The sequence below is a fragment of the Anthonomus grandis genome, chromosome 11, assembly GCF_022605725.1.
Source record: "Anthonomus grandis grandis chromosome 11, icAntGran1.3, whole genome shotgun sequence".
Lineage (NCBI taxonomy): Eukaryota > Metazoa > Arthropoda > Insecta > Coleoptera > Curculionidae > Anthonomus > Anthonomus grandis.
This window is the reverse complement of record NC_065556.1, coordinates 19,018,347-19,034,559: the sequence shown is the minus strand read 5'-3', so window position 1 is coordinate 19,034,559 and position 16,213 is coordinate 19,018,347. Positions and strand designations below refer to the sequence as shown.

Here is a 16,213-nt window from a genome sequence, read left to right as displayed (position 1 = left end):
GCAAACAAAAGATAATAGTTATTCTTTACTAATTTAAATGAAAAATAAAATTTTCCTTTTTTTAATTTTAAGGAAATTCTCTGTGTCCAAAAATGATAAAATTATTATATTATTAATAATAATAATTAATTATAAAATTGCAAAGTGTACATTATGGGACAAGTAATGGATTTCAAATGGACATATAGTTGTAAATTCTCCATTGAGTATTCGGATGTCCTTAAGATAGGTGGTTTGTCCAAAAGGGGACATCCATTGGTAATCCAATGGCTTAAAGGGTGCTATCTAATTAAGCATACATTATTAGAACCTATCTTTTTTATAAGGTTTTTGTAGAGCTCACATTGCTTAAAAGTATTAATTGCGTAATATAAAAGATGTAACCCTTTAAGGCAAATACAGTACATACATTGACTACTTGGTAGAATTATAAGAAAAAATAATTTTTATTATCCTTCCAGACAATCATCTTTTAAGCACTTGAAAGTTTTCCTCCTTATTATCAAAAATTACAAAAAATTACAAAAAAATACTTCATTGTATATGGCAGCGGGCGCCATTTTGGAAACGACCGCCATTATGAATTTGACAGTATTGACCTGCGCGTCTATTCACCAACTCAAGATAGTACAACTATCTGTGTCATCTAACAGTGTCATTTGAGTAGAATGAATGCAAAACTCGACATTTGCAACTAAAGCAATTTTTTACGAAAGGAAAAAATCTGTCAAAAATGTATTTTTATAGATATGTACTTAAGAACATATTTGGTAGATGAATCTATCCAAGTTCTTTTGATTTAGGTATACGCTTTAAATCATGACTGATTTATAATTAAGAAAAAAAGCAAATAAGGTTTTAAAATACACAGTTTTGCATTTAATTTTTACAAATATACTAAGTCTTGCATTAAGAGTGAAGAAAAGTAATAGACAAACAATTTTTTTTGGGGAAAAGCTTATTAAAAATAAATTACACAAATGTTAAATTATATTTAAGAAAAAAATTAAACACTTTAGTTGCTATGATGAAAAACTAAAACTGTACCCAATAACCACCAAATGTTCGTAAATATGTTAGATCATAAGTTCTTCATATTCTTCGACGACGACATAGTTATCATTTTCAGGCTTTTCATTTTGTTAGTCTCCTTCAGCTCCTCTCTCTTGGTGATTCTGATCTGAGTTCTGGAGATAAAGATATTTGTAAAATTCTAATTCTGGATTGCTTGCTCCAAAATGCTTCTTTAGTAAATTAAAAATAGTGGACTTATCTCCTTTTAAGCACTGCACGACAGTCGGAATTTGTTTGAGAGAAAGGGTTTTTCCTCTCTTTAAAATTAACTTAAACACGCCTAAATCAGATTTATAGAGAACTTCTTCTCTTAATAGAGTGTTTGCCCTCGTGTGATCACAAAGTATTTACTCTTGTTAAATTTGAAGTGCCACTGGGTAGGCTTTTCACTACTTGGGACACCGCATTTTTCCAATCAAGAAGTGTCCAGTCTCGACTTAGCCTAAGAACTGTTGCATAATTTTGAATAATCTGCTCATATTCGCGGCGATTAAGTATGATTTTTTTTAAATTTCACGTTCAATCTACCCAAAAACCTGATCGGGAGGGATGAAGGAATGGCCAAAATAACATGTGATGTTTGGCCGTTACAGGTGTTTCATGCGCTCTTATTGGTTGATTGCAACTACCCAGTTTTGCATCTGAGCGGCGATTGCAAATACAGAGTTTTGCATTTATTATCTAGAAGTAAACGTGTTTTTTACACAAAAATAGCCATGTTAGCAGTTATTTTTGTAGTATATCGTTCAGATATCAGTGTGGACGGTCGAAATGTCAAATAAAATCACTTTTGCATTTTTTGTCAAATACTGAGTTTTGCATTTAGGGTACCATCAACAGGGGTTATATCGGACGATGTGGTTGTATTTCAAATTGCGCGCGCTATAGATGTTGGGTGATAGTTCGGTTACTAAACAAAAATATCCCTAAGATTAACAGATAACCTACCAGTCGTATATGTGTTTCGCGATCGATCAGAAAATCAAGGTAAGTGCACAAAAAATTAATTATTAGAGTCAGTTTTTTAGTTAACATTAAGACAGCCAAATAGTGTCCTCTGGTCTGTGAACCCCGTGCATGATAGCATAATTTTATAAAAACTCCCATAATCTCAAAGTTTATTTTGCGTCCTTCCTCCTTTTTGTCATAAAATCGAAATTAACTGAAAATGTGTTTTTCAGGGGTAATATCGAATATGCCACGAAAACACCTTCATAAGCTGGGAACGCCTTATCGGCGCAATTATTCCCAAGAAAGCATGGAAAGAGCATTGAAGGCCGTATTAGATGGTGAATATTCATTCAAGCAGGCAGCAGAATTGATGCAGCAGAAATTTACAGAGGTGAGCATTCTGACAAACTCGGGAGGCTTTCAATTTTGTCAGTGAGCGAAGAGCGTTCGAAAGTAGATGCCATGACTACTGCAGGAAAATTTGGATATCCTTTTCAGAGGCAAGCAATTAAGGATCTGTCATTTTTGAACAGTAAGGGCATAAATATATAATATTTTAACGATAATAGACCTGATGATGACTGAATTGAACACTTTATGGGGCGACACAAGGAGTTATCACTTTGTAATTGTGAAAATATTAAACGAGTGAAAGCCGAAATCACAGAAGACACTAACGAATAACTAAAGAATACTTTGAGCACTTGAATGAGACAATACAGAGGGTTTCACTTGAAAATATTGTTAATATGGATAAAATAAACCTAACAGATTATCTCGGTAAAAACCTAGTTTTTATTCCTCGTGGAGAGAAGCATGCACGAAGGATAATGGATAGAAGGTGGTCCCGAAAACACGCAATTTAACAGAACACTAAGTGGATGGTTCGATAGTCCATATTTTGAGGAACCAGTCCTCAGCCCTTCCCTATCTGCGACGAAAGGAGAGCAAGAAGGTTCTTATTGGCGACAGCCTGCCAAGCTATCTCTTTCCTACACCATTATCAAAAGTTGCACAGAAAACAATATTCGGTTTGTTTTTTTGCCGACGTATTCGATACACCTATGTCAGCCCCTGGACGTTGCAGTCTGTGCACCTCTCAAATGGGTGTGGCGAGAAATTCTGACCGAATGGAAACGAACCCATAAAGGAGTTGTGCCAAAATCTGTATTTCCTTCGCTGCTGAAGAGGCTTCTGGAAAAATCAAAGGATAGATAATAATATACGGTCTGGTTTTCGAGCATACGGAATAATCCTATTCGATCTAGAACAAGTTTTGAAAAGAATTCGGAAACAACCAGCAGGAGGCACAGGTGATGCAATGAGAGGATGATTTACAGAAGTGATAAACGCAGATCGGAGGGTCTTGTGGACCTATGCGAAGTCAATGGTGGTACGTCAACTACTGTATCTACCTCTCAAGCAGATATCATTAATGAAAACGCATCAAAGTCTCAACAAAATGCCAATAATAATACTACAAGTTCTGCGATCTTTTTAGAAAATGATAGTGTTAACGAAGACTCCTCGTCTAAAGCGACGATGAATTCCCGTCGGAAGTATCTAACATTAAACTTCCAGTAACCTGTCATACATTACAAGAAGGCCGTTTTGCTCTAGTTCAGTTTTTGTACATTGTACAATGAAGGGACCAAGAAAGAGACGACCAAAGAATTCGGTGCGCAAATTGAAAAGATTGTACAGGTCCACAGTGCTTTAACTGCGCCTAAAATCCATCGCGGTATTTTTGTGTTTGAAGGTCTGCAGTTACGGGATCAAGTAGGTTGACCTATCTGCGTTTTCAGAATGTTATTTTTCGTTTCTTATCTAATGTTTGAAGTTTTTCTGTTTTTTTTGTTAATTTTTTGACGTTCTTACAACTTTTGTTTTATGAATAAAAACGTTTATACCCATTTTATCGATTTTTACTTTTATTTTTACTACATCACCCTGTATCCTCAACCCTACATGGTAAAAAAATATTTTTTTTTAATTGTCCGATAAATGTTTTTACCCAAACCTATACCGGATACCAGGCTCAACGCGTACTTTTTCAATGTAAAAATGGAATCGCCCGATATTCCTCCAAAGCCGGGGTTTATCGGACGCACTTTAAAAAAGTAAATAAATAAAATCATGACAATTTTTAAAATATTTTTTTATGTAAATATGTTTACTAGGTTTCTAACTTCTCATGATAGAATGCATTAGTTAGCTTTAATTTCGTATAATAAAAGAAGTATAGATAGATAATTAAAAATATATTCCGATATAACCCCGGTTGACGGTACTCATTTAGAGGTTAACATGCATTTCTTGGTTTACCTCCATTCTGTTTAAATTTGTTTTTTTTTTACAGATTCCTGTACTTTTTAACCACAGTTGGTAAACGGATATAACGCGCAGATATATTTCCACGCAGACTCGCAGGCCCTGCGTAGTGTCGACGGTATACCGGGTGGAGCGTGCGGCAAACCAGAGCCGGCAAGATTAACGAGTGCGGCAAATATTGCGGCCAACCCGCCAACGGCCCCACCATTTCGTTCAGCAGCTTCCGTCAGTCCTTCACCACCAATGTCAATTACTTGAAACGGCGGTTCAGCTCCGGGGACCTGTCCTCGGAGTGCGACGATGTCGACGCCCCCGTGGACCCCTACACCAAGGCGCCCCCTGTTACCGCACAACCGCAGGTAAGTTTACAGTTTTGTACACAATATTGCACTTTGACACAAGGTCACAACAATTGTAATAGTAAACTTCAAATATTGGCAACTTTCAAATGATTTTTTCAACTTAATTGCATTTAAAATAATGAGAATTTACGCATATTGCACACAAGAAAAGTATCACATTTCTAAAATAGTAAATAGTTCTTATTCCAGTTCTATTTTCTCGTTGCAATAATGCAGTTTTCGGGACACTATGCTACTTTTTAATGAAACCAAAGATGCACTAAACAAATTTGCCATAGCTATCTTAATTTTTTTTGCTACGGGGGATTTGGAAAAAATAGCAGTCATCCCCTGTACCTCTGTTATCATCAGACATATGGAAAAAGTAAAAACTGATTTTTTGCGTATTTAAATTTTCTTTAGGGGTTACAATTTTGGAGATAGAGACGCAACTATATATATATTTTAATTCTGTTTTTTCCTTCCCAAGAGTTTTTCAAAATTATAGCATAGTCCATATACAGGGTAATTGACGACCGGTGGTACGTTAACCGTATACAGTGAACGGCAAAAATATGGATCAAATTCAATAAAAAATAAATGAGGGCGTGTTCGAAAAAACGCTCGCACACCTCGATTAATATTTTTGGTTGTGTATTTTTTTCAACAAAAATTTTGTCTCATGTAGCTGTTGTCAGTAACAACTCTCTTATTTTAAATGCAACACCCTGTATGTGATTACATTTTTGGATTCTACACAAAATTATAAGCATTTTGATGTATCAGATTCCATACTTTTATTCAGCTGTATCTAAGATACCTACGCGGTTTTGGAAATTGCTGTTTTTATGAATTTAAAAGCCTCTAAAACTTATTCTACTAAAAATGAAAAAAACGGATTTCACTTTTTTATTCTTACTTTTCAATTCCTTTTTTCTGAAAACATATAAAATATGATACATTTCAAAAATATGAAGTAAATGCACTTAAAATTGTTCTAAAAAAGATATCTAATAAAAAAAATTGATGACATAGAAAAATTGCAACACCTTTGATTTTTTTAATTAGAAAAGCCTATATATTTTCATATTATTTGATTCCCTGCTTCATTTTAGTCTTTTTTAATCATATTTCGCTATACCTATCTTTAGCGGTTTTCTAAAAAAAAATTGCGTGTTTTTTGTTAAAAACTAAGGGATAACTAATTGTTTAGCTATTTAAGTTCCTAAAAAGCTCAAATTTTAGATATCATTTTAAGAGTCTTAATTAACTATCAGCTAATTAAGATAAACTAATCTATCAGCATTATATAGAGTCGAAAATTAAATTGAAATCTTCCATTTACTAAAATGGTGAAAAGTTCATTTTTTTAAATGGAACACCTTATGTTTTATTTTGTATTCTAATGGACGGTTAAAATACCATTAATTTAATATAACATATACCTATAAGTTTTAGAAATAAATAGTTATTTTCGTAAAATTTTACTATTTTAAATTTTTTAATTTTTAAAATTGAGAAAATATACTTATTACAATAAATTGATCCTTTTGAGATTTTTCCAGCTTAAAAACCCTACTAAAAAGAATTTTCAGACAGTATATAATTTGATTTAAATTCAACGCTCCATTATTCCCTTCGTACGTAAATCAGACGTAAATCAATAGATGAATTTCCTTCTAAGATAATTAGAAACTTCGAGGGAAACAGCGACGGAACTTGTTCCTTAATGTTCTACTTGGGTCTATAGTGAAAAGTTTAGGTATTAGAAACTTTACCTAGCGCACATTGTTCCGTTTATAAAATCCATAGCCTCAAAATATTTTTTCTTTGAATAATCAATAAACTCTAAAATTGGAGAGTAGCTAGTACGCAGCAGAGATTTCTTAATAAATTGCCACACCCAAAACCTGAGTTGACCAGGCGTGTAAAGCTACTTACTACTAATCACTATATTCCGCCCTTTTTCTTTCCAGGCTCCTCCACCACCTCCTCCCTCCCAATCAAACACAAGCGGCGATCTCTCACTTAACCTACGCAGCGGTTCGAAAACCACCAGTGCCCCCAGTTCGCCAGCCAAGTCCCGCGAGAGTCTTCTGCAAAGGGTTCAATCCTTGACCGGACAGGCGAGGGACCAAGGGGCGTCCATCTTGGGGGCGGCAGTTTCCAGTGCCACCCGCGTCACCTCCTCAGTTTCCGGACGTCATTTGAGCCTTTTGGTCGTCGACGACCAAAACACCGATTGGAGCAAATACTTTCGTGGAAAACGGATCGGGGAGTACGAAATCAAAGTGGAACAGGCGGAGTTCAAGGAGATTACGGTTACGGCCACTTCGGATGGCGCCACCGTATCAATGACCGTCACCAGGGGTGGTACCCGGGTAGGAAGATCTTTTAGACCCGATTTCTTATTGGTAAGTAAGTTTTAAGTTGTGTATCGTTGCTTTACTTTAGCCGAAGATTCTCGGCTTTTAGATTGTGGGTCGAAGGGAGGACTAAACACTTTGAAGGTTAACGAGCTCTTTCAGCATTTTGTTAAGAAGATGCGTTTTTTTATGGTACATTATGCGGACTTATGTATATTATCAGCTGACGTTTTATCTCCATGTAAATTTAAAAAAGTTAAATTATTCCAGGAACTTGAGCTATTCCTTGTTTAATTACATTATATTGAAACGCCTTTAAATTCAAATGAAGTTAACTAATTTCCAGTGCTTGGGTTATTCAAAATTACTCTATTGAGTTATAATCTTCTATGAATTAAAATAGAATGTTATTTCAGGAAGTCAACTGGAAATGCCTGTAAGTAAAAAGGAATTTATTTTACATCAGAAAAGACATTCGAGGGGTCTCTGGAGCAAAGATTTACAAGCTATAAGTAATGGAAAGTTATATTTAAGACATTTAATTCAGCATTTTTCCCGTTAATTTTTGGGGCGAATTAGCAAAATACATCCTAAAACTCAATTTTAATAATCGGCTATTCCTCCCTTTCTATAATATTCTTTAACCTGCTAATAATTGATCTTTTAGGTCTCCTTATGTTTCAATATGTATAATAATTATTTTAATTCATTTTGGAAATTCCCAACTATCGATAAGTAGGTTTCCTAAAATATATTTAGTTCTGCTGGAATTTGACAAACCTTTCTCAGACCTAAACTTTATATTCCTGTCAAATACTTCATCGACTTTTCGATTTTCGACTGTGGATCGGACGGAACACTAAACGCTTTCAACGTTAATGTGCTCTTTCGCCATTTTCTCAAGAAAATGCGTTTTTTTAGGTACAAATGCGGACTTATGTATATATTAGCCGATCACGTTCTATCTCTATGTAGAGTATACGTGTGGCAATTTAAAATTACCTCTACACACGTTTTATTTGGAACCGAGGGATTTCGAGGTGTTTAGCTTTTTGAACTTGTTGTTCCATATTTATCTTCGAAATTAAAATTTAATCCAACTTAAACGTGCTCAGTTAATTTTAATTCTGTATTGAGGTTCTCAAGGGCACTTTAAAGAGGAAACTAAATATTACCTAAAAAAGCGTGCATAATTTAAATAGATGACATGAAAATATTAAAAATTTAATAGCTAGTAGTCGTACTTACGACTGTTGCTGTGGATCGGAGGGAGGAGTAAACACTTTCACTTTCGCCATTTATCAAGAAAATGCATTTCTTATTTATAGCCGATTACTTTTTGTCTCAATATAAATGAATAGAAGTTATATTATTCCAGGAACTTAATAATTAACTAATTTTAGGTGCTTAGTTTATTATAAGTTACTCTATTCAGTTATTCTTATCTCTAGAGTCCCTCTGCCTTCTATGTATTAAACTAGAATGTTATTTCAGAAACTTGGGTCATCTTATAATTTTTTTTTTGAATCATCTTATAATGCCTCTAAATGAGAGTTTCCTTACAAGATTTTAGCTTACTTCAAATTGCTCCAAGCCATTCCAAATTGGAATGAAATATGATTTCAATGTAAATGCTTCATCCAAAGTTGCCTCCAAATGTCTCTAAATTCAATGTATTAAAATATTCCAGAAACTTGACCCATTCCGCTTTTACATTTCATAAGCAATTTGTTCTAAATTATCTCGAAATGCCTTTAAATTGAAAAAAAAAATCAATTCCAGGTCTTAGCTTATTCGAAGTTACTCTATCAAATTATTACTCTTTATGGATTAAAATAGAATGTTATTTCAGGATAGTGGATCCTTCCAAATTGATCCCACTCATTCCAAAATAACTTGGATTACTCTAAACTGATCCAAGTTGCTCTAAATCATCCCATAATGCCTCTAAATCAAAACAAGTTAGACTTTGGCTTACTGCAAGTTTTATACTATAATGAATTGATTAAAGCTAAAATAACTTGGCTCCAGGTCAACTGCTGCTCAACTGCCTATAAGTAAAAAATAATTTATTCTGCAGCAGAAACGACCTTTGGTTGGTCTTTGGAGCAAAGATTTGCAAGCTGTAAGTAATGGAAAGTTAACACTTAATTCAACTTTTTTGCCGTTCAATGTTAACGTACTCTTTCGCCATTTTGTCAAGAAGATGTTTTTTTTTTATAGTACAACATACAGACTTGTGTATATATTAGTCGATCACGTTTTATCTCCGTGTATGGCGTACGTGTGGAAATTTAAAATTACCTCTACAAACGTTTTATTTGGACCCAGGATTCCGAGGCATTTAGCTTTTTGAACCTATACGCGACTCCCATATTTATCTTTGAAATTAAATTTGAATCCGACTTGAACGTGCTCAGCTAATTGTGATTCACTAAAGAAAACACTAAATATTTCCTAAAAAAGTGGTGCATAAATAAATATGACATGGTAATTTTCAAAATTTAATATATAGTGATCGTACTTTCTCGCGAGTGTTCCTGTGGGTCGAAGGGAGAAGACTGAACGGTTTGAGTCTTCAGGTTCCTTCACCATTTTGACAAGGATATGACGGTTTTAGGTGTCCAATAAAAAACAATTTAAAAAACTAAACTATGTTTTAATTATTGTTAGAAAAGGCTTTGTACATATCAAAATAACGAGAATAACCCTTAAATAAAAAAAACAATAAAAATAAATTAGTCAACTTATTTTCTAAATAAATTAATAACAATACTACAAAAAAAAATGTATTTTCTTCTCCAGGTAAGACAAAACCTCAAGGACGCCGGGGAGGATCACAAAAAATTACTTTTGGCCTTCAAACTGGGCGGGGTGCCGAGTATTAACAATTTAGATGCCATTTACAACTTCCAGGTAAAACATTATAAATTAAAAAAGAAAAAACTATTTGAAAAATGTGTATTTTACAGGACAAACCTTGGGTTTTTGGTCATTTAGTCCAACTACAACGCCGAATGGGCAAAGAGAGTTTCCCACTGATCGAGCAAACATTTTACCCCGATCACACCGAAATGGTAAGTTTTAAAGAATAATTTTCAAATAAAATAATCAAGCACGAATAAAGGAAACTCAATTTAAAATTTTCGATTTAATTATTGAGGCCGCACATAAAACTCATGCGGGTTTCATTGTCGGTAATTTTAATCGAGTTTTACGCCGAATCGATCCTGAATAAATCGCCATTTATATGTGTTCAAATATATTGTTTTTGTTGCATAACATTTTGATATATGACGATAATTTTTTTTATATAGTTATATTAGAGCAAATCCACAACCGTATTTACAATAAATTAACGAAACAATTTAAGGAATTAACGAAAGGGGAACGAAATGACGCCCGAAACTGGTGGAATTAGTGGTTAAACTCTTAATTTGTACCGTGGGCCTCTGGTGGCGAAATTTGCACTCGGTTAGGGCTCTGTTTTTGTTCCATCTGCACGCACCGCTGGCTTGCCGTAAACAAACTCCCTGAAAAAACAAAACATTTCAATTGAGGTTTCATGTGATGTTAAAACCATTATGTTATGGGAAAATAACCCGTAAGTGTATAATGGCGTGCCTAAGGGTCGTTTCTCGTTTGTTCGTATTTTGGTAGTAAAGTTCTATTGAAAAAATAATTTAATATGAATTAAGAGAAAAATTTGCTATAAACTGATTTACGTACGAATTTTGTGGGTGAGACCCGTCGATTTTTTATTTCAGGTGGAGAACTTAATGGAGTCTTCTCAGTAGATTGTTATTAAACATCAATACAAGTAGCCATTAATAAAGTTTAACCTCCTTAGTGTGAAATGGAGAAGAAGTGTTGCAGGTTTAGGACTTCAAATAACTGATTTTATTTCATATGAAATGCCGACGTTTCGTCCCTTATTTAGAACATCTTTAGGGCTAGAATCCACATTTTTAAAGTTATGATGTTGGAGGGAGAAAAAAAATTTTTTAAGCGAAATGTCTTTGAAATATACATTCATATTAACGACACAGAAAATTGTATAAACAGACATTCAAAACCTTAGAACACGATATAATCAGTTACTGTATATTCATAAATTATGACATTAAACCACCCATGTAAGAACATAACTGTGTTTTGTTTCTTAAATTGTGGTGTTTTTGTAAACTTGTTAACGTAGTTCTAAAGCGCAACCCTTTATAATGTTTTCATAACTCATCAATGGAAATAGGCTGATTTTTTAAACAGAAATGGGTATGTACATCTTAACACTATCCTTTGCTGTACATATTCTAGATTGAAATACTCCACTTTTTTAACATTTTATACATATGATAACTCAGTAGGAGCAAAAAAAAGGGTAAATTCATAAAGAAAATAAGACTACCTATTTTCTAGTGTTTTTATTTAATAGTTTAATTTATTTATTTATTCATTTATTTGTTTCTTTAACTGTAGCGTGTCATTTCTAGCCCTAAAGATGCCCTAATTAACGGCCAAAAGGTCGTAATTTCTTCTGAAATAAAATCAGTTTTATTTGAAGTCCTAAACCTGCAACACAAGTTTTCAGATTTTGAGATTATGACTCAGTCGTTATTTTTACATTTATCGACCATCAACAATATATTATTTTTAACATGCGATATATTAACGATGGTTTTAAAAACCAATAAACTTGACAGTGATTTTTACGGTACATTTAGCGTAAAAATATCGGCTTGGATGGTGTAACATATTTCTCTTAGCAGTAGTTTAAAAGAAAAACTAAAAATTATTTCATATTAATAGAGACTTTATTCGTTCATCGACTGCCTACAAAAATATATGTTTGTTCTTAAAAGTGATAATATGTTTATTCCAGCAGTGTTTTTCAGTTAGATTTAAGTTTTCGGCTTAGATTTAAAAACAAGCACTCAGTAACATTTTTATCACAGCAGCGATTTTAATTATCCAAGACCTATAAAGTAGAATTTAATGTATTTATCTCAACAGTGTTTTTTAAGATACGGATATGAGCCTGGGCAGGTTGGATATTTTTACATATTTATCTTGTTGGTGATTAAAAAAACAAATTTTATATATTTCTTTACTTATCGGCTTGGACATGATAAAACATTTGTCTCAGCAGTGATGTTCAATATTATTGACCCATATGCACTAAATAAGTATCGTGATAAAATTATGAACTCATCGGTGATTTTCACAATTCATCTAATCATGTTAACCAGTAAAAAAAGTTTATTGGCTCATATTTACAAATAAGCGCTGAGTAAACATTTTTATCACAGCAGTGATTTTAATTATTCATCGATTTATAAACAGTCAATACAGTGGATAATTATTTTATCTAGGATACAATTGATAAAACCATTATCTCAGTAGTGATTTTAAAAGTTAAGATACCTCTCAGGAGTAAAACAATTAGCGCATCAGCAATTGTAAATAATTTTTTGCTTATAATATATTTGTCTTGACGGTAATTAAAGAAATCAGTTTTATATGTTTTTCACTCACTCACATGATAAAACATTTATCTCAGCTGCGATTTTCTAGTTTATTGATTCAAAAGCAATAAATAAATTTTTCTTAACATGCGATTAAATGATGATCTCAACAGTGATTTTTAAGGTTGATTCGGCGTTAAATCTCATTTTTTATCTTACTACAATAGTCCATTTTTCTCCTTACTGGTTCAAAGTAATAACATGTTTATCGTAGCAGTGATTTTAATGAGGTTTAATCAGTAAAAAAAAGTGTTCATTTTTATTTCACATAAATCATCAACATTTCAGCAGTAATTTTTCAGAAGTTTATCTACTTATTTTTACTATTTATAGGCTTTGATATAAAAAACAAACAACAATTTTAATTGTCTCTCGACCTGTAAGCAACCAATATACTGGATAATTATTTTATCCGTTTACAAGTCAAAACCGTAATCTCAACAGTGATTTTAAAGGTTCAGATACTTTTCAGAAGTAAAACAAAATTTGCCTCATCGGTTTAGATGTCCAAATTTATTTTTCTCTATAGTGATTAACGAGTATTTTTTAGATAACTTTTTGCTTATCGACCTATACAATGTATTTTTCTCAACAGTGATTTTTAAGGTCCATATAGGACTGGATAACTATCGAGATGAAATAATAATTTCAACGGTGATTTAATTGATTCATTTTATCACGTTAACTGATAAAACATTTTCAATTTTAGTAGTGATTTTTAGTATAGGCAACAAATATACTAGATAATTATAAAAGTGATAAAACCATTATCTCAGCAGTGATTTTTTAAGTTTAGTACCCTTTCATAAGTAAAACTAAGTCAGCTAGGATGTCATAATCTATTTTTCTCGGCAGTGATAAACAATTAAACTTTAGATAGCTTAATAGCTTATGTACACCAACCTATAAGTAGTATGCAATGTATTTATCTCAACAGTAAGATACATGTATGCTTGGATGGATTGATATCGTTAAATTTTTATCTCAGCAGTGATTTTAAATAATTAGCGGTGGCATAAATCAACAAAACCTCAGCAGTAATTTTCACGCTTATCCACTCATTTTAACCTGTAAAAAAATGTTCCAAATTATCGGCTTAGATTTGAAAAGAAGCACTGATTATAACTTTTATCACAACAGTGATTTCAATTTTTAAAGTTGCAAGTCATAAAATCATGATTTTAGCAGTGATTTTAAAGGTACAGATATATCTGAAGTAAAAAGAAAATTGTGATTAAAAGGCAATTGTAGATATTTTTTTAATGAGTAAAATAAAATAATTCATCCTAGCAATGATTTTTAAAGATTCACCGCCCTATAATAGAAAAAATGTATTTATTTTAACAGCGATTTTAAAAGGTTTAATTAAGCAGGATTTTTTTGCTCATTGGATTCGATGAGTTGGCTATCATAATATAATCAATCATCTCGACGATGATAAATTATCATTAATGTGATTATTATTTAACAAGTCAAGTTTGTTTCCTTATCACCTTGCGATAAATTATCAATCTTAACAGTGATTTTGGAGGTTCATCTACTAAAAACCTTTGGTATATTATCACGACGATTATCATGACATCGTTTTCTTACCGCTTTTAAATTATTTATCTCTGACAACTGATGGCTTAACGATTGAAAACCAGTAACGCTTGTTTACTTGTCACCTTGTTTTAGCAGTGAATCCACCAAATCAAAAGCGATCAATGAGAATATCTTTAGCGCAATAATGATTGTGATGACATGATGTGATGATTCGACAACGTTCATAACTATTAAATCTAAAAGACTCACCTCGTCTTCTTCACACTGCAAGGGAAACGTCCACGTACAAGAATTCTTATTGCCGGTGGTTTTATAACGATCGATTTTACATGTACATCCATGTTTATACAACCCTCTCAAGTATTTTCTTCTTCTTTTCGGCACATTATTCCACGGCTCCACCATAAAGCAGCTGTTCGTGTGCGCCTGGAATAAACACGGATTTCTTAACTTATATTGAAACGCCCTAAAATCTGATGCTATTATTCCTTAAGTGAAAAACGTCTTATCGCGAATCTTTCATTAAATTTTCCCGACTAGAAAGCAAAGGGGTAAAGCACTCGAATTAGTTTTTACTTATTAGTACTAATGGAAATATTGTTTTCAAGACGTTCCCGATTAATACGATTAGTATTTAAGAGGTTCTTACCCTTAAACTGTAGATATTGCCAGATATGACGTAAAGCTCTCCGATGTTGAGGTTTGCTCCACACATAGAATCACTCGAAGGCGTATGGATCCGTCCAGACTTAAGAGCAACCAAGCCCTTTTCGGAAATTTTAAATTCCCTACGCACGCGCACTTTGTAGACGTTTGTGCCTGTCGTGTCGATTGTTTGTACTTTTTTCACGCGGGCTAGTATTACTACAAAGAGAGAAAAATCATTGAAAATATGACAAATAATTGCATCAATTATAAAGCGAATAAATTTTATTCATAGGTTTTGAAGTTATCCAGGGTCTTGTAGGAGAAGGTACAACAATTATGGTTATTTTACAAGTATAATTACGACCTTCTACCAGGAAATTGAGTGGGCTTTTCCAGTCGCTTTTTCCAAGCAGTTTTGTGTTCCACATATTTAAAACCTTTATCTCGTTATGTCTTTCTCTCCAAAAAAAAATACAATACTACTGACAAAAGAACTCCATTTTTAGTGGTTAGTACTGGATCTGTGTAAATTCTGCAGCATTAGTGGAAACCTTCAATTTTTACTAGCTCATATAGGAAAGCCTTTGTTTTTTTTATGTTTTCTGCTTGATTTTTTGGAGAGTTTCTATCCTAATAATCTTTTCTAGATCTAGAATTCCTGATCTTAAAAACCTGGTTATTTTTAGAGAGTTCAGAGAACATTTCTGCCATGATCTTATATTTCTTTAAACTTTTCATTCATAAAATCCATAGATCTCTTAAAAATCTTTAACTTCCTCTTAAAGATCTTTCATCAAAGTTTTGTCGATTTCTTGTAGATATATATTAAAGAATTCAGGGAATAAAGTGTTTTTTTTTTAAGATAAAATAAAAAGTCTGCAACCTTCCTCCACTTATTTATTAATCGTCATTCAGTTTTTTAAAATTCGCGACATGTTTCGGACTAAACGGTGTCCATTATCAGGGGCTACTAAGAGGAAATAGATTTGAAGAAAGAAACAAAAAGACAAACAGACACAGAAAAAACTTAAAATTAATATAAGGAACACATACAAAAGTTTAAAATTGGTATCAGTTATACACAAATATAAACAAAAAAATTTAAAATATTTTTTTGTTTGGAATTCCGTGAAGATATACGAAATCTTCAACTGCCTGGAATAAATAAAAAGCTACATTAAGGGTTTTAAGGTAATTATTTAAGATAGTTTAGAATGCTTGGCGCTTTTTCATAAAATTGAGGTAAATTTTGCCTTCTTGCAGGCATATAAATACTTTTTTTTAATTGTTCAAGCCACCGAGTTACTTATTGGTCTTTTTTTAAAAAGTTCAATAATTAATTTTTGTTCCAGAGGGCTAAGTTGGTTTTTGCTCCTTTTCCAGGCAGTTTTTCCAGGAAGATACTTCTACATTTTCAACTGGAATGAGTGCTACT

The 16,213-nt window shown here is 32.8% G+C and overlaps 2 protein-coding genes across 3 annotated transcripts in view; one reads left to right on the top strand and one right to left on the bottom strand.

Moving 5' to 3' along the window:
* The first annotated feature begins 2,031 nt into the window (after positions 1 to 2,031).
* Positions 2,032 to 16,213, top strand: part of LOC126742483 (synapsin) — a 72,658-nt gene continuing 58,476 nt past the window's right edge. Inside the window, exons 1-5 of the mRNA XM_050449124.1 lie at positions 2,032 to 2,061; positions 4,467 to 4,715; positions 6,674 to 7,111; positions 9,869 to 9,979; positions 10,036 to 10,140. Coding sequence (XP_050305081.1) covers positions 2,032 to 2,061; positions 4,467 to 4,715; positions 6,674 to 7,111; positions 9,869 to 9,979; positions 10,036 to 10,140 — 933 coding nt within the window. The remainder of the gene's footprint in view (positions 2,062 to 4,466; positions 4,716 to 6,673; positions 7,112 to 9,868; positions 9,980 to 10,035; positions 10,141 to 16,213) is intronic.
* LOC126742119 (tissue inhibitor of metalloproteinase) overlaps positions 9,702 to 16,213 on the bottom strand; it is a 48,793-nt gene continuing 42,281 nt past the window's right edge. For both annotated transcript variants that reach the window (XM_050448678.1, XM_050448679.1), the window contains exons 3-5: positions 14,780 to 14,994; positions 14,380 to 14,556; positions 9,702 to 10,596 (exon numbers count right to left, since the gene is read on the bottom strand). In XM_050448678.1, the coding sequence (XP_050304635.1) occupies positions 10,432 to 10,596; positions 14,380 to 14,556; positions 14,780 to 14,994 (557 nt within the window). In that variant the 3' untranslated portion in view covers positions 9,702 to 10,431. The remainder of the gene's footprint in view (positions 10,597 to 14,379; positions 14,557 to 14,779; positions 14,995 to 16,213) is intronic.